Genomic DNA, 19,373 nt, shown 5'->3' with positions numbered 1-19,373 from the left:
CAAGTAGATTTGTGCAGGTCTTTTTTTTTTTTTTTTTTTTTTTTTTTTATAAAAATTTGATAGAAAACAATTTTCTTGTGTCACCCTTTATACACATCTTGCACCCTTTCTCTAAGTCGATCAGTGCAATTGCACGATCCATTTTAATCCATTTGTTTTCCTCTCTTTGCCATCCTCTTTGTCCTGTGTCGATGGGATGCTCTTCTGCATCTGTCAAGTCTTTGTGTGTATTTCCTCCCCGCGACGAGCACGAGGACGTTCACTGTGGAGCGTACAATTGTGCCGGCTGATTCACTGAAGGTATTAGAAGAGGCATCCTGTCGGAGAGCTTTTTCAGTGTGGCAGTTTCTGCTCAACAATGCTTATTGTAACTGAAAGCAGAGTTAAAAGGTATTCATATTCAATTCTGTCAATTGCACTTAAGAGCGCTGCCAATTTTGTGCCCTGGGAAAACGGCGCTTCAGCCCATAGATGTGTTCTGTGCACAGCGTCAGGAGAGTGTTTGCTTTTCTTTGTAGCCTCCCTGTGTAGTAATGTCTGTAATGACACTGGAATAGCTTTCTTGCCATCAGTCTGAAATAAATGGCATAACCAATGTTTTCTATCCATAGTATTTGTTTTGCTAGTGCAGCTGAACAATGGGTAACCACATCTCGTAGATTTACCATTCCGTTACTTTTGCTCAAAAGTTTCCCCATTTTTAGATGAGACACGGAAGATCGTTCTGCTGATAGAAGAATTTGTCTCCAAGGAGACATTTCTGTTCCTATTTTCCTCTTCTCCCCACCTGCCGATGCCAAATGGCCCCTCTGACGGGAAGTGCCTGTTAGGCAGCAGAGATATAAACAGGGTGGTGCGCCCAGCAATGCAAGCCAGGGCGAATTAGGCCAGGCATTTAATGGTTATTAAGCCTTTGAATTATCTCTTAAAAGCCATTATTGCCTGGTATGGTAAGTATGACATTACAGATTTCCTTTAATTAAGAATGTCTCTCCTAATGATCTATGTCAGGTAGAAGAGACATTCGGCTGATTTCCTGCAGCTTGTGTGAACGCGGCAATACGGAATCAATTACTATGGCAATTTCATAGTGGAATTGTGGAGGCAAAATTGTGCTGCTTAGTGAAGGCCTTTGTATGTACCTATTTTAGTTGGTTATGTGCCATCTATGGGTTGTCTGCCATCTCTGTTTCTTCCCCTTTGATATGGTTTTCTAATGCAGCCTACATTTTCCATGGCTCCTGGCTGAAGCAAAGTGCAGAGTTTCCTCACATTTGTTGCAGGTCTACTTTAAAATCCTGAGTGCAGCAAGTAATAGATCAGTGACCTAGAGCTTTTTATATTTTTAGCACCTTTAATGGGAAAACATACAGAAGAAGATGAAGGCTATTCCCATATGCAAAAGGTATCCACAGGATTGGGGAATAACAAGTTGATTGGTGGGAGGGCTGTCATCTGGGACCCCCCTGATCATAAGAATGGAGTAAACTATTACCCTGAGAATAGAATGCACTGAGTATGTGTGAACTGGGGTTTCCAAACATCGGTGTAGAATATCATTGCAAAGTAAGTCAACCTATAGTTAGTATAAAAAGTAAGAATGTGCCCACTTTATCGTACGGAATGGGCCACTGTGAAAAATTTGGAGCATCCTGCACACAGGATTACTATACCTGCCCCATATCTGCTGTGAGGGAATGTACAGCATAGTTATGGATTTTAACCCGTTGCCTATATGAACCCAGTTGCAATCTTATCTGATGCTTTGAGCTTGCTACAGGCTACATAATGTGAGCAGAGAGTCCATGATATGTACACACTGAAACAACAGCGTCTTCAGGCCATTTCCACATAAGGTTATATGCATTAAAATGGAAGTCACAAAAATAAAAATTGTGTCTGAATTTATATTTACAGAGCCATAGAATGTTACTGTAGAGAGTACCATGCTCCAAAGTAGTGCTTTGCTTTAGTCGCACGGGTATGTGTTTGGCTTGTATAAAAACACATACTATTCTGTCAAAAGGCATGAGGCTTCAATTAGACAGGAATTTGCTTCTTTTTTTTTGGGGGGGGGGGCGGTTATGGGATCAAGATTTCCCCCGATCATTTTTGCTAAAGTGGTTTTCTGATCACACTTGATATAATTTCCCTCAAGTAAATATTAGTAGTGTAAGATGTCAGTTTTTAGCGTCTTTTTTACCTACTTGTGATACATGTTATCATGCTTATCATAATACTGAGGGCAGTCCCTACCGCAGCCTCTCCCTACTAGCCTTCATAGATCTCTCTTTACCAGGGGTATCAAACTTGCGGCCCTCCAGCCAAAGCTTTAGCTGAACAGGCATGATGGAAGTTGTAGTTTTGCAACAGTTGTGGAGCCACAAGTCTGACTAAATCAAGACTAGCATGGCAGGCAGAATCCTCTGGGGGGCGCTGTGAAGACTTTCTTCAGGTTGCCTTTAAATGTAGGGAGTGAGCACATTTTGCTGTGTGCTTCTAACATACTCCATGATTTGGGTATTGGTTTTTTACTATACGATTTACTATAAGTGCAACAAATATTTTAATGGACATGAAAGATTTCACTGTAAATATATGGCAAGAACCTGACTTTTATTGGGTGTTTTTTTTTACAATCTGGTGTCTATAAATATGAGCAGAAGTTTCTTTGTCCTTAATATAAGATATATTGATGACACATAGTTGCTAGGTAATGTATTGGTGCTAGGTGGCATGTGCATATCCTCCTGTTCTGCATGGCAGGAGTATGCCTGTGCCTTGACTCTGGCCCTGACACATCTGACGCGTGTGCTGCTTATACCTATATATATACACCTGTATGTAACACTGTGATGCTTGGCTTACTCCCACTGGTAGCTAGGATGCCTTGTTGTCAGCGCATAGGAATCTTTTAGTTTTCTTTAGAGGCACGGTTTTGTTTAATGATCGCATATCACTGTATAATGACGCATTTACAGAATTGTCACATACATTCTATAAAACCTGTTTGATACTTTTTGAGAGGGACTTTGAGTGGCCTTTGTGTGAATTAAAATAAATGGAGTGCATCATGGTAAAAATGGACCTGTATGGGGTCATGCTCATTACAGTCTTGTTTGTTCATAACCATCGAGACCCAAACTTCTGGATAAAGAGAGGAAATTTCCACTGATTCGGCAGCGGCCATGCTGGATAGATAATGTATACAGTTTAAGCAAGGGCTGCAAGGACATCGGTAACGATGTCCATGCAGCCCTTGTTAAACGATTATCGGCCATTTAATAGGCCCAGTAAACAAGTGTCGATCTAGCAGATCGGCACTCGTTTACAGTTATTATCGGACCCCCATCGGCCTGTATAATAGGGCTCTAAGGCCTCTTCCACCTATCTGATGTGATGTCCTGGAGAAACCATCATCATCCATTAAACTAGGACCGTTCTTTGCTTGGAACCTATCTCTGATGTTGCCCTCTGCTGGTAAAACGGTGCCCTGCTGATTTCTATAAAATATTTTTGTCTTATCTGCGACCAATAGTATAGTACAACGTAATTGACCATAGTTGAGATAACCGTATAACAACCAAATGTATGGTAAATTTTCTAGTAGAGTGAAAACCTCCACAGGTTTGGGCATTATTCATTGTCAGGGTAAACCTACACTTGGCAAATGCTTTAAAAAGGCAGTATTGGTTTGTTTGGAGCTTCCATCATAGCGTTCCTTGACATTGATTTTCATGCTTTGCCAAAAAATTTGTATGTAATGTTGTCGTAATCTGAATTTTATGGAGGGCTTGTCTAGTATTTCCTATAAATATTGCATGCTTTCTGTTAAGAACATGGTGAACAAGTTCTGTTTTTATTATACGCAGGAAACATTTAGGATTTTAGCGCTAATTTTGCCAATACTTTTGAAGTTGAAGTTGCTTTAAGCAATAACCGCAGCTGGAGCCATTATAGGAAATCAAATAGGAGGAAGAGCCTAGGGAATGACACAAATCCATTGAAAAAACTTACAAAGAAAACCTATAAGATGGAGGATTCTGTTGTCTAAAATGAAATGAACCACTGCCATATAGAAGTGTCTTCCTAACTGCGGCCGCCCTTGGTGGAGCACAGCTGTCGGTATGGTAGGATCTTCAGGAGAAATCAGATGTGCCTCCCTGGAGCACATTGCCTCCACTTCTCATGAGCAAAGAAATTATGGAAGAGAGACAAGCTGCCTTTCTGGTTATGATGTATGTTGTCAATTGCCTAGCATTGTTCAGCTTTTCCCGCGCCTGCTAGTATCACATAGTTATCACACGGGATGTGTAAAACCCACGGTTAACATTCTGACAATCTCCCCAGTGACGCCGTGTTTGGATAAAACAGTAGCACACAGTGGGAAATATGCCGAAAAAAATTGACATCCTACAAAACACAAAAGCAAGAGCCTGTCATAAAAAGTGCCGCATAGGAAACTATGTGAGACTGAAGCAGCTGGAATCCAATTTAAAATGGTCATGCTTGGAGGGGAGTGTCTACGTTCACACTTTTGGAACCCGAAAAGCAGTGAAAAATGTTTTTTTCTGTGTTTTTTGCACAGTTGATCTTTGTAGTGAGTGGGAGAAAACCATCCGCTTTTATTAAAATCTCACTGTGCGCCAATTACGCAGAAATGGTGGTGTATGGGGCTAAAACACGTAATTTCTCAGCCAGGAACATTACTAACCATATAAATGTAAGCAAACCTATTATGTTATGCCGGCCTGTTACCTGAGAACAGCTTATGATACAGGAATAGATGCTGAGTACTATGATATATGGAGCAAGTACTGAGCGGACTCCTAGGAGAGACAGCGAGGGTCCTGCTTCCCCCTAGTGACTGACAACCACTGCACACAACCTGATACAATATGTGTAAATGGGGTCAGCAGGACTCTCATGACCCCTCCTAGGAGTCCTGTAAGGATGAGGCTACTGCTCTATTCTAGAGGTTCTCCGAGTCTGATTATACATTTTAGTAACCCAATCTGAAGACCACTCCAGTTGGCTATTCCCCAACCTAGAATGGCTGATAATAGGGACCATTACACTGCAGTCACCCCTGGACTTGCTGCTTGACAGCCATCTGCATTTTATATGAGCACTGACATGTATTATTTTTAGAGTCCCTCAGACAGAAGTACAATGAGATGTTCCTTCGAATCATCTTGCTCATTGATAGAATTCTCTTCCTTTAGGGTAAGTTCACTTGGGTCAGGTTTTCTACAAAGAATCCACAGGGAAATTGCTCATATGAATTTTTTGAGGATTATGGAGAATATAGGGGGAAAGAATCTGGATTAGAAATCCACTGTTGCGTATGTATTCTTGCTGGCTGCGCAGTTATTGCAGAGGTGCAAGGTAGCTTTGGCTGATAGAAGTAAGAAGACCTTTAGTCTGAAATAGTTTTATAGATGTGATCACGCTGGGAGTGACAGGCAGGCTGTATGACAGTCCCTGACTGCAGGGGGGTCCGTGCCGCTATAGATATATGTGGCTTACACTTTTTTCCCAATAGGATTTCCTTCTGTAAAGTTGATTTGTAGTGTGACAGTTTATTCCTTGTCTAGTGACTTCAAAGCTCTGTGCACACGCATCAATGGCTCCTGTCTGATAACTGAGATTTTAACATGATTACTGTGATTTCCGTCAATTGAAAAAATAACAGCACAGTATTCCTCCCCTCCAGCTTTTGTTTGCATGTTATTCAGTACCCTGTGATGTGCAAGGAGAACGAACCTTAGGATATAACACAGAAAACTCCTCCTGGCAAGCAGTCTCTCATGCATTAAGGTATTCTGATTCTTGGATGTCAGTCGCTGTGGCCTTGCCGGGCCCGGCGTGCACTGAAATGAAAAGTCATGACTGATCTTCAGAAATTGGCTGAAACATCACCAGGCAATGCAGACACGCCAGCTATTCCTACTCATCCCCATGTGCTTACCTGACAGGGTTATCTGGATCAATTTAAGTGAGCACTGTAAGAGCTTGGTTTGTCCACAGTCTCTATGGAGGGATATAGTGTGATTTATATTGAGCTCCTCTAAGAATTGTTGTGTATGAATATGTATATTGTTATAAATAAATGATATCCCATTCAGCTTGGAATCATTCTGAAAAACCACACAAGTCTGTCTATCTCACCAACATATTCCATAGCTCCTTACTCGGTGATTAAACCCAGATCAGGGTGTCGGCGTTAACCATTGCATTGCTGTTTATATCTGTATACATGGGGGGTGGTCTAGAGCAAAGGTCTCCCGGGATTTCCGTAGGAATGAGAGAAACTCCGTGGCTTGCAGTTTTTGAGCAGATCACCGCTCTGGAGCTTATCTGCCTGACTAGCGATTGCAACATAATTGCTTCACAAATAGAGCAGAAAAAATTAATTACCTGTGACTGGAAGGACTGATGAGCAGTCTTATCTCCAGAAGACATTCACCGAGGACCACAAACTCCCACAAGGAGCTGACTTCACTTTGGGAGTAGTTAAGATGTTTGCACATCCTATTTCTGCTTGATTTGAGATTTGGGCTTCCTTGAGATGTCACTATTTGCTGCTTTTTAGAGTAAGCGGACTGAACCACGTCTTGCCTGGTCTTCATATACATTATATATTCCTTGTAAAAGCAGGAGAGCTTGCAGGCTGCATGCAGCCACTATCAGTCCTCCTCAATACCAATTAAAGGGAACCTGTCACAATAAAGCTATGTTTCCACTGTGTACACACAACGGCCATTCCGCTGTGAACAGCCATTGTTTAACGCTATCTAAGGCCATCCATGTTTATTAATTTCAGCCGTATGTAGCGTTAAGGCCCTATTACAAGGGCCGTTGTTTAGGAGCAACCAAACGCCAACAGACAATTTTTAAAGAGGGTTATCTAGATAATAAAAAACATGACCAGAATACAGGTGTGGTGCTGTGTGGTTTTTTTTTTTTTTTTTTTGTTTATATTCTGAATAACCCTTTTACTCTGTCACACGGTGTAACAGTGGCCGTTGCTATACTGGCAGGTGTTTGAATGTTCCCGCAGCCGTCAGAGCTTTGGCAGCAGCAGGAACATTTATTTCCATACATGGAAGATTAATAACTGTTGCTGTTCATGAAACAACGGCCGTTTTTAACATGATCATCGTTCTGCATGGCCCCACCGAACAACAGTTGTTGTCCAGTGAGGTGTGTGCATGGAACGGGCGGCATTGCATGCCACCTAGGCAAAAAGTACATTGTATGAACATACTCTTAGACGACATGATCAGTCTGCCAGGATCATGTTAGGGCAGGGTTTGCAGGGTAGATATATAGTGGTGTGGGAGAGCCAGTAGAATGTGACATTTTATTTACTTTCCTGCTTATTCTGGCCTGAGGAGTCCAGTGGGTGGTCTTACCCACTGCCAGCTATTTCTGTAAACTTTTATATAGAAAGGCTGTCAATTACTGCTAAAACCGCCCTCTGGACTCCTAATCCCAGAGTGATCAGGAGTTTTGAAGACTGAATGACGAGTTTTGCTGAATCTTTTCCCACATACTTTATATATCTGCTGAGTTTCTCCTGCAGTGTATCCTGCAGCTCAGATAGCATGTTCAGCCTGGCAGCTTCTCTCAAATGTATTGCTTCAATGCAGAAGCGCCTACATTTTTCAATTTTGTATAGCTGGCCAGAAGAACTGTCAGGGGTGGACAGATCCCAAGTTATTGGATTGTTATTGATTAGTAATGTTGGCTGTAATGCTATTAGCTTAGTACACTCATGCAGTCAATCGGTCAGGGATGAGCCATCCTAGCCCAGCTGTAGGGTCCATGTATGTAATAATCCTTGTCCATGCACCCTTTAAGTCCTTGGGTTCTATATTCTATACCCACAGGTAGTCTATATACAGATGCAGGATACCTCCATGGCATACCCATACTTGTAGGGACCAATACAGTATGCAGGGCTGAGAAGTAACAACCCCCCCCCCCCCCCTCCCTCGACATATACAATATATTGGTGCAATATGGACTCGTAGCAGTCTGTAGCTCTAAAAATACAAACCTATGCTCACTCTTGAAATCACTGGTTTTGTGCTGATATTCTAGCCCACACACAAAAAACCTACAGGTTAAGGGTATGTTCACACAGAAGAATCCGCACGGATCATCTGCCGCACATTCCGCAGCTCATCCCCGCTCATGGCCACGCGCGTCTCCACCCGTGCTATAGACTCCATTCAATGGTAGGACAGATTCCGCTGTCGGTCCAAAGAACGAACAGATTCAATCTCTAGACGGACGGTGGAATCCGCCTGACCATTGAATGGAGTCTATAGCACGGGCGAAGACGCGTGTGGCCATGAGCGGGGGAGAGCTGCGGAATGTGTGGCGGATGATCCGTGCGGATTTTTCTGTGTGAACATACCCTTAACCTGTAAGTTTTTTGTGTGTGGGCTAGAATGGAGTCTATGGCATGGGCGGAGATGGGGTGGTGAGCTGTGGAATCCGTGGAGGGAGATCCGCGCGGATTTCTCCGTGTGAACATACTCTAAAGGTGATTGAGCTGAGAGGCTGTTCAGCCTGGGGCTTTAACTAGCTGTCTCATTGTCCAGTGTTGTTACCTGTGACACCTGTCCAAGTGATCCCCTTCCACCACGGCCATCCTAAACTTACCCATACATGTGTGACCCCATATGTCCTCCAGCACCATCCATCAGCGGCATCTTGTGTATTTCTGTGAGTACAATAAGAGTCACAGAGCCTCCGTCACACCTTCTTTTCAGTTGTTGAATAGAATGATGAAACTGGAGTTTCAGCCAAACTAAATATCCTATAGATAAGTTTTGTTGGCGGTAACTCATGGTGCAGTTGAGTACACAGTCTGGCTACCACAATGCTACACTGTGTTCACATAGACTGTGTTCTTTCTGTCTTAGGCTTGTATTCATGCCAGCAGCTCAGAAAGCTTAGAAGGTGCAGGTGATCCACGGCCTGGTCCTCCGGTGCTGCTGCTAGGTTTGATAGAGGGTTTGACTGATGAAATCTTTTAATTTGCCTGGAATCCTCCTTTAGGGTGCGTTCACACCTACAGGATCTGCAGCAGATTTGATGCTGTGTTTAGTTATTTAAATGAAATCTGCTGCAGAAAATCAGCTGCAGATCCTGTAGGTGTGAACACACCATTAATGGTTTCCCTGTACGGAATCCATCAGTTGTACTTAAATCCCCGCCAACAAAGCATTGTCAGATCTTAATGAAAAACCCATCGGACTTCTTTACTAAAGCGTGAAGAAAGCAGCTGCTGGAGGTCACATTATCAGCTCATGCAAATACTTGTTCCTACAGGAAGTTCACCATTAACTTCAGCACATTGGTTAATGAGTTTAGCGTTTGTCTCTGTGCCGCACAGAACTTGCTTTCTAAATCCTTCATTGGTTTAAACTTTACACAATGAATGATGGGTGATCTGTGTGTCCTGGATAGAATAGGTATTAGGAGCCTTTGGTGATGGACCACTCCATTTACAGAAAAACCCCTCAACAAGTGAATAAGGGCCTGTCTGTCAGACTATCCATATTGGAGGTCCTTGCACAGTCAGATATTCATTTATGAAAGCCCAGTAGGAATAACTGAGGCATGGTGCAGTATAACATTGTAAAATAAATTAAAAATGCTTTAACACTTTTAAAACCTTACTTTCTTTTCTACAAACTTTGTGTGATCCAAACTTACGAGATGTTTACTCACCGGATCAAAAAAGTCTTGAATGGAACCAATTTATTCCTGCGTGCGCTGCAGAGAGTGAGGCCGGGACTAGTCATGTGGGCTGTAACTAGTCATGGCTTTCTGCAGAGCCGTGACTAGTTACGCGCTGACTCCACCCAAATGACTACTTCCTGCCTCTCTCCCTGCATCACACACCAGATTAACAGAGTGTTTTTCTCTGGCACACAAAGTATGGGAAGAAAATGCTTTAACAGCCCTATTAGGAGCTGCTAACAGAGGTATATGCATTATACTTGTGGTTCTTTTAACGTAAAACTGTCATTTAAAACAGCTTTGCAGAGGTCAAAAGTACAAGCCATTTTAAGAAACTTTTAATAGAGTTTATTTGGCAAGAGTTTCTTTCTGCACTCACTGTTTTCCATTATAACCTTTGGAGGGGGTGGGGCTTAGGGGGACGAGTGAGCAGGAAGAGGAGAGAATCAGACCTGCAGTTTGGAGACTGGGTACATAAAATGCTGCATTCACAGATCAGACTGCTCAGTGCTCGTCTGGGAACTTGGTGAGGTAAGATTGCTGGTTGGTTCTCTCTCTTCTGTGCTCACTTGCCCCCCCCCCCCTCGACCCCTCCCCCTTCTATAGACCGTAATGGACACAGCAAACCAGCTTCTTTACTATAGATAAGAATTGAGGAGGGGGTGAGGATAAAAAAAAATTATTTTTTAAGAGCAGAAGGAAACGATCAAACTACGAACGAGAAATCGTTCATTTTGATTTTTCAACATGTTATCAAATCGTCATTCGCAAAAAATTCGCAGATCGTTCCGTGTGAACAGTGGTTCCCCAATTTAACCAATGTGTGAGATAGGCTTAAGCGATTGCAAAACGAATTTTCCATACGATATATCGTACCGTTTAAATGAAAAAAAAAAGTTACTCCGACAACGATTGGGCCAATTATCGTTTCGTGTAAACGCACCATTAAACAGCCTGATTATTGGCTTAATGAGCATTAATCAGCCTGTGTAAAAGGCCATTTAGTCTTGAGGCCCACTGTGATTTCTTATAGTGAGGGGCTAGGTGCTGGGCCACCTGTGTGATGTCCAGATTGCAGGAGTCCGGCTTTATTACAGCCATCAGTCAGATCAGGTGTTTCGCTGGGGCTGCGCGCTTGCAAAGGTCACAGAGCACGCCCAGTGATGTTACACATTCATGTAAATATTGTATATTGCCTATCTGTAAATTCTGGTAAAACATCTCAAGCAAGATGACTGCTCCAACTACAATGTACAAAAAATTCAAATGTTTGTGTTTGGCAATGATTAGTAAAAGAAACAATGTAAGCGATACATTTCCTTACACAGTACAGGACAAACCCCCTGGAGCCAGGTAACCAATGGGCTCAGTGATTTGCCGTTTGTTAATTGATATGTGTTAACGTAAGACGGGCTCCTTGATGCGTCTGGCCTGATAATAAAGACTACAGAACTTCTGCGTCTGGAATTATCAGCATTGTGTCCCTTGGGAATTGGAACATTCTCATAACTGAGCAGAACGATAATGGAGAATTCAATTTTCATATCAACACATGTGCAGACACGAGCTGCTTTATAAGCAGAAATCTGATAGACTGCACTGAAGAGCTGACTATATGTTACTGATGGCCTGCTGTTTAGTGGTCAGAAACCAACCTACATGTTTAGCCTAAAAAAAAAAAAAAAAAAAAAAATGGGAGAATTAACCCTTTGTGTTCTGCCTGATTTCTTTTCTTGAGCAGGAAGAACCCTTGCATAACTCATTTTCTTGTTTCCTTGCATCATCCAACTTCTATGTTCATGGTCCCTTTATAATGGCCCTAGCATTTAGCATTCCCTGATAAGAAAGAAGAAAACAATCAGTCTTTAGCAGTTAACCAGATTAGGAGCGCCTCAGCATAGAAAATGGAGATCAGAGTTCTCCCAGCCATGGGGAATTACATCTGTTTTCCAAGCCACTGACACCCCCCCCCCCTCCCAAAGGAAAAAAAAATCTCATACATACCTCTAGCTTTAGTGATGGCTGAATATATGAATATCCTGTATGTGCCTGCTTATAGCTAGCTAGAGAATACTGGACTAAGGAATCTAAGGATTTTTCTCTAGGGCTAAATCTAGGCCACTTTTAGTTTTTGGAGGCATTTCTTCTTTAACATGGGTGGATTGCTGGTAAAACAGTCTGAAAAGCTGCAGCCATGTGATGTATGATTTAACGTTTGTGGGTTGTTTCACAGATGTATGAATTTAAACTATACATTAGGTGTGAAAGAAACGTGAAATACAGCGGCTTTACCTTGACCGGTCAACTGCAGCAAGAACAGGATTTTAGAAAATTACAGTATTTGTCAAGGTCTGCTGACCGCACATTCAGCCTGTAAATGGAGTATTTACCATGGAGGCCAAATATTGGGATTCATTCTCCTCTACAAAGCATCTTATCCGCCTGTACTTAGCGGGAATTCTTATTGGTCCACCCACATGGGTTGTAATATTGTAATTCGTGTAGCAGCTTTCCCTCTAAGCTTCGGCTTGCTCGCTCTAATATATATGACTTGTTGTATAGCACAGGAAGCAATTTCTGTGCTTGTAGTATATTGATAAAACTATTGCATTTGATAGGGAGATTATGATGGATCATATTTAAATTCTAAATATTAATTTATAATAATTTTTTTCCCCCTTAATCAAAATTCCTGCTTGTAAATGGCCATGGACACATAAAGGTATTAGAGAATTATATTCAAGGGGTATTCAAAGTTAAATTAGTTGTCCTCTATCCTTTGTCAGATCTTGGGGGTCCCAGCAGTCAGTCCCCTGTAATTGACATGTACCCCCTATCCTGAGGATATACAGAATATATTTACTTCTATTTAAATATCTCAAGTCTTGCAGTACTTACTAGCTGCTGTATATCCTGCAGGAAGTGGTATATTCTTTCCACCGTGCACTCTGCTGCTACCTCTGAGAGGAACTGCCTAAAGCAAGAGTATTTGGGGGGGGTTGTTACTGCTGTGGACAGTTCCTTTCGAGAACAGAGGTGGCAGCAGAGAGCACCATGTCAGACTGGAATGAATACACCATTTCTTACAGGACACACAACAGCTGATAAGTACTGGAAGATTTGAGATTTTAAAATAGAATTAACTTTCTGACATCAGTTGATTTAAAAACTTTTTTTTTTTAAATTCTCTACAGTACCCCTTTAAATATTTTAAATAAAAATTTTTTAGGTAAAAAATCCTTTTAGAGGATTTTAAAGTTTACATTCTGATCATAAAAGATCCTGTGATCATATGTATAGCCATTACTGAAGTGTAATGGAGCCAGTATCTAAACAAGTAGGGAGCAGTAAGATCACTGTTCATATGGTGGCAGCCTTTCTGATACCCCTTTCACTCTATGACTCTTATTCATAAATACTAGAAACTCCAGGATCCATGGTGAGATTTCTCTGAAATAAGTTCTGACAAGTGTAATTGTCGGTAGAAAATTGACAATATAACAGGTTTTATTTCGGGCAGTGACTTGATATTCACAAGTTGTGTCTGGGCAATGCTAGAAATAGACGTTCTTGTTTCCAATATTGTTTGGTGTGAATGCATTGATACGGACAGAACGTGAAGTAGCTTGAAGATGTTTGGTGGAAAGTTACTGCTCCTGGACTGACATTACTCTGTACTTGCCATAGAAGCTGTACTCCTATTCTTGTCCATTGTACTGAGTGTATGTACAACAGCTGCTTTGTCTAGGGTTCTGCACTGCTGGTTACTAGGGTGGATGTGGGTTGTATTTCAGAGTTCCCTACCTATGTTTACCAGGGCTTCCCCTTGTGTGCCCACCCATGCAGGCGCAGAGGGCACAGGTGTGAAACCATTAATAATATACAGTTAAAGGGGCTATCCAGCGAAAATCTACATATTTTTTATTTATTTTTAAATCGGCTGGTTTCAGAAAGTTATATAGACTTGTAATGTCCTTCTATTTATAAAATCTCAAGTCTTTCAGTACTTATCAGCTGATGTGTGTCCTGCATGTTTTCTTTTCAGTCTGACACAGCGCTCTCTGATGCCATCTCTGTCAGAGACAGGAACTGTCCAGAGCAGGAGAGGTTTTCTGGTGCAATGTTTTTGGTTTTTGGTTATTACAAAAGAAAGTCTATAAGCACTGACTTTAGTTCCAACAGTAAAGTTAACATGTGTGTTTAACAAGCTAACATATGGGTTAACAAAGAATATAGAAACAACAGTAATAACATTTGGTGTATTATATAGATATAAAATTGTGGTCATATACATTCAGCCTGGGGATGTGCTACTGCTCTGGATAGTTCCTGTCACGGACAAAGATGGCAGCAGAGAGCACTGTGTCAGACTGAAAAGAAAACCTTTCCTGCAGGACATACAGCAGCTGATAAGTACTGACAAGATGAGGCTGGAGATTTTTAGGGGTCATGTGAGAGTATAAGGAAGACCGTAGTAAAATATTCAGAATACTAGTCTGTAAAATATTGATGGCACCCATTAGGTAGCGGAGTAGTGCAGTATGAGACATGGCTTTTAGTGTGATTGCGGCTCAGAACATGGAGGGCCACGTGCTATGTAAGCCTCTGCATACAAAATGTTATCACAGGGTTCTTTCCTCTCTATAGAAGTATTAGCTCGTCGTTCCTTTGTGTGAGCAAGTGCTATAGGATGACATTGATTTTTGTCGTCTTTAAGCAAATGTCAAGCATGTCATTACTTGAGAAACGGGTTATTTAGCTTCACGGTTTTAACTCCTCTTTTTGCTTTTTCTAGGTTCAACTACAGATCCACACATCATCTAGCGTCCCACGGGTTTTATGAATTTTTAAATTGGTTTGATGAGCGAGCATGGTATCCGCTGGGGAGAATAGTTGGTGGGACGGTAAGTGGCTGCGCAACATTTGCTTTATTATCTGTGAATTCAGCATTGATTGAGTTGAGGAATTTTATGTAACATTGTTTTCTCCAGTGCTTCCGCCTTTTTATTACTTGTATAAAAAAATAAACATTTGGGCAATGAGCGTTATGGAACGTAGGCAGATCCTAAACAAGTTAGTGATGGGGGCAGAGATTTTCCAACATTTTATTGGCAGTAGGTAAGTTGTGCAATATAGAGTCCAATCATATGACGGTTAGGAAGGTCCCAGAAACGTAAAGGTCCTTATGACCTTGAAATGTACAAAATAGCCTGCACTGCCCTATAGGGCTGGGTAATCAAATTCAATTAATTTGACCTTGAGGGTCCTCACGATTTAGATTTTTGATTGTGAATTAGATTTAAAAAAAAAAAAAAATTGCATTCTGTTTGCAGGAGAAGCCAGCGAGCAGCTGAACCTAGAACTGACCTCCCTCACCACAGACACAGAGGTCTGCATCGGGCTAGGGAGGGGGCTGCACCCTGCTGCTCAGGATGTGTGGGGCACGGATGAGGTGCTACGGGGCCAATGCAGCTTCTGAGGCCTGATAGGTGCCAGTAGGCTAGTGACCTGGGAGGGTGAGGCTGTGGTTAAGTGCAGCAGGGCTATACACAGCACTAGGGCTGGCTCAGTGTACATAGAGGTGACTGCAACAATAGTCATTGGGGTCATTGCAGGAAAGATTAGGGAGAGGTACAGGGGGGATTTAGCAAAAAAAAATTTAAATCCTTTATAATTAGAAAAAAAATGTTTAGTTTTTTTGTTATATTGCCCAGCCCTTCTGCCATAAATTGTGTATATATAAGTACAGGAAAACCCAAACAATGGAACATAATATGAAGTGTAAATGGCCAAAAGTTAGGAGTATACATTGTCCACATTGTTTAAGCCTCATTGTTGGAGTTCTATACAGGGGTGTGCTGCTTGACGTATACTACAAATGGAAGGTTCGAACCTATCCTACTGTTAAGACACATATTAAAGTAAAAAATCTATACCCCATGGTATGTTTTTCACAGTATGCCAGAGCATAGAATAATGTAGTTTTCTACCCTCTTGAGTGGGAGGAAAAAAAGCAATGCCCACACTTACTGACCCGGCTTATGCCAAATGCCCACCTTCTTGGCCCACTCTAGGTTGTTAGGCCTTTTTCCAGGGCATACACCAAAAATAATGCTAATAATGTTAACTCCCCCTTAATCTAACCTCAAGGACATACGTGAAAGAGAAGGCCAAGTGGTTGCAAGGTACCAGTTCTCTGGGCAGAAAATGGTCATCTGGGTCCCATCCAGTCCATATTTCTTAACAAAGGAAATACTGTATGGCCTGAATAACTGGGCTGCCCCCATAGACTAAATGTGATCAGTAGATAATGTTACGTTTTGCTATACCCATACATAAGCGGTAAATACCCCCTGACCATTACAGCTGAGAAATCTATAATTGTATAAACCCATTAAATAAGATTCCATATAAACTCCTGAACCCAGTTTTGCGAAATCTAAAAATGTAATTAAATGACTTTATAGCGTCCATTAAAAAAGTCTGGCTTGTCCCACCATGGGTCCTGAGCACCACCGCGCTGCTGATTTAATTTCTCAATAATGTGAACTGAAGTATTTGTACAACATCATCACATTTCTCTTTAGTGCAAAACTAGCTTGCCTTATTTCATCTTAATTTTCTTTTTGATGAATGGATTAATAAAACAAAAATGGGAATTATATATTTTTTTTTACTAATTCCTAAGTCACGCTGCGATTTCATTTAATTGGGACGGTTAAAACAAGCCCCATTTCCTTTGTAGGAAGGAGAACATTTAACTTTTTAACCTGGGTGATTTGCAGGAATTAAAATGAGAACATTTGATGATTAGTAAAATGTTGTATGTGATATTCAGAGGATACAAGTTCATATCTCTGCTACTTTCCTAATTGGCTTTGGTGTAGCTAAAATCTCCTCCACTTTGTCCATTTTGTTACATTTTCAGTAAGTTTTTGTTAACCCTGGGTTCCACTTGTTTTAGATAGCGGAAAATGTTCTTATAAAATAAAAAAAAATAAAACATTTTGTCAGTCTCCCAACATTCTTGGCTGCCAAAGCTCTGTGGCTAATCATTGGTCTTGTGCTAAACTCACTGGCTGCTTATCAAATGTATAACATGTCATTGTCTTCCTTTTGTTCTCTGCCTCTAAATTATTTTAAATTGGGCAAATGTCTGTGGGCATTGTCTGTCTGTTATTGCAACTCAGTTGCCCTCACCTCAAAGAGGCAAGGGGCAGTGCCTGCTGGGAAGCAGAAAAATCATCTAACAACTGTAGCACATCCCAGAGTATAAATGTTAGGTCTCAAAAATGTAATCTTAAAGGGTTATTCCAATGTAATAAAAAAAAATAATTGTGAAATAAAAAGGCTACCCTCAGCTAGCTGATAATTTCCATTATATATAGCAAATATAAATAATAATAATAATTTTGGGACACCTTATTAACCCCTGAGGAAGTTTATGCAACGGAACGTGTGGGGGGTTCTGCCCTGACCCTCTTTCCATCTGACAGCCCTACTGTTTGATATTGCATTATACTATATTTTTATTGGTATGTACATAGTTAATATGGTTGAAAAATGACACATGTCCATCAAGTTCAACCAAGATTTCATCCTGTATATTTATACATTTTTATTTTCATTTGGTTTTATTGTGTAGTTTGCTTTGTTCTGGCTGTCATTTGGGACCCCATATACTTTTAATTTTTTTATCTTTTATTTTTTCTTTGGGTGGGTCAGGTCCCACTGGACCGCATCATGGTCAGTGTGGTGTTGTGTGTGTATTTTAGATGTTTTTAATCGTTTGTCCCTGCATTTTTGTCAATTTTTTTTCTAGTATATTATGGGGTTATTTGTGGGGTTCAGTCCATTATTTTCAGCTTGTCTGTAGTTCATGTTTGTCACTTTTAAGTTGTTAGGGCTTGCACTCCCTTCAATTTTCTGGATGGTGCCAGCCCAGGCATTTTACACTGCTCCTATCACTGGCCGCAGTGGTGTACTATCTCAGCCAGTGATTGGCTGAGCAAGCAGCTCCTGCTCCAGCATCTCTGCCCTGAAGCCGTGAGCAGTGAGTGACAGGAAGTACTGGAATAAGAACTGTGGGGAATCAGGGTGGTGAATATCAGTGTGTGGGTGTGTGTTTTTATTTAATTTTTACCACCCCAAGAAAAATATAGAAAATGTTGTTACACTGAAATATCCCTGTAAATAGATAATGTGGTAACTATATGTATACAGGAATGTATAAGGAATGGTTCTACATGGTGTTTTTATAATAGAAGACTGATTCATTGTTGCCTCTAAGGGATAAGATGACACTGCTCAGCCTTTGGATTCTGGTCACAATATGGAAGTAAAGTTCAGCTCCCCTGTGACCATGTGTCTTATCCAAACTGAGCGATACACAAGTGAATGCACCAACATGCACTGTTATAGTCTAAGATATTCTGCCATGTGCATTTGTATAGCTGGAAGAATTTGGCATGTAGCCAAGGTTTGGTTCCAAGAATGGTTAAGGCTACAGATGTAAAATATTCTTGACCACAGTATCGCTTGAGCATCTGTGTGTGCACCGTCTATGTGCAAGTCCTTTGTGTCTATTGCCTGCTGTTATAGGCCCCATAGCATTACAGTCAGGGGCTAGTGCTGTATATGCTCATGGGACCAGACATATCTCCCTGCAACCAATCACAGCTCAGCTTTCATATCAGTGCGCTCTAGTAAAATGCCAGCTGAGCTGTGATTGGTTGCTGTTGACAAAACCCCGGGGCGTTGCAGTTTTAGGCAAATCTTTAGATCTTTGGGCCGTGGATAAGTGAGTATCAGTAGTATAAACCATACAGTAATATATCCATTTTAGTTTATTGGTGGACCAGTCCAAGATATACAAAAGAGCTCCTGAAATCCTTTAACATAATATGGAAAATTTACAAATAAAACCAAGAAAAGGTGTATTCTGTATTCATATGTTTAGCTTGCTACCCCAGGATGTCTAACAAAGCTCTAGTTTCAGTATGTAGTAAGTAATACAGCTTCTAGCATTCAGTATACATGTGTATCTTGACGCTGTGAATCTTGTCGTTGCAGGTGTACCCAGGGTTGATGGTGACAGCCGGCCTTATCCATTGGATTTTAAATATGCTGAACATCACCGTACATATAAGAGATGTGTGTGTATTCCTAGCACCTGTTTTCAGCGGCCTTACATCAATTTCCACCTTTTTACTGACTCGAGAACTGTGGAACCAGGGGGCAGGCCTTCTAGCTGCCTGCTTCATAGCTATAGTGCCAGGCTACATATCCCGATCAGTAGCTGGATCTTTTGACAATGAAGGCATTGCTATTTTTGCACTGCAGTTTACATATTATTTGTGGGTAAGTAATTGGATTTTCCTCTTCCCTGTAGCCTTTCTCCACGCTCTGGCAGAGAAACAATAACTACCTTTATGAACTGCATAAATTGTCTGAACGTTCATTTGCATTTTACTCACACGCCACTGGCTTCTCCACATACCCCCCATTACAATTTTAAGGGATGAATAGAAGAAATTCTGCTGGTTTTCCAATGACACTCTGTGCGGTCTTTTAACAGTTTTTCCCACACATTGACGTCAGCTGAGGTCTAT

General features: G+C 41.3%; 1 protein-coding gene across 1 annotated transcript in view; it reads left to right on the top strand.

Annotated features, from left to right (window-relative positions):
* STT3B (STT3 oligosaccharyltransferase complex catalytic subunit B) overlaps positions 1-19,373 on the top strand; it is an 85,386-nt gene that overhangs the window by 17,103 nt on the left and 48,910 nt on the right. Inside the window, exons 2-3 of the mRNA XM_069958635.1 lie at positions 14,558-14,666; positions 18,835-19,122. Coding sequence (XP_069814736.1) covers positions 14,558-14,666; positions 18,835-19,122 — 397 coding nt within the window. The remainder of the gene's footprint in view (positions 1-14,557; positions 14,667-18,834; positions 19,123-19,373) is intronic.

The sequence above is a fragment of the Dendropsophus ebraccatus genome, chromosome 2 (assembly GCF_027789765.1).
Source record: "Dendropsophus ebraccatus isolate aDenEbr1 chromosome 2, aDenEbr1.pat, whole genome shotgun sequence".
NCBI classification, from domain to species: Eukaryota; Metazoa; Chordata; class Amphibia; order Anura; family Hylidae; genus Dendropsophus; species Dendropsophus ebraccatus.
The sequence above is the reverse complement of the archived record's forward strand: the minus strand, read 5'-3'. Positions and strand labels throughout refer to the sequence as shown.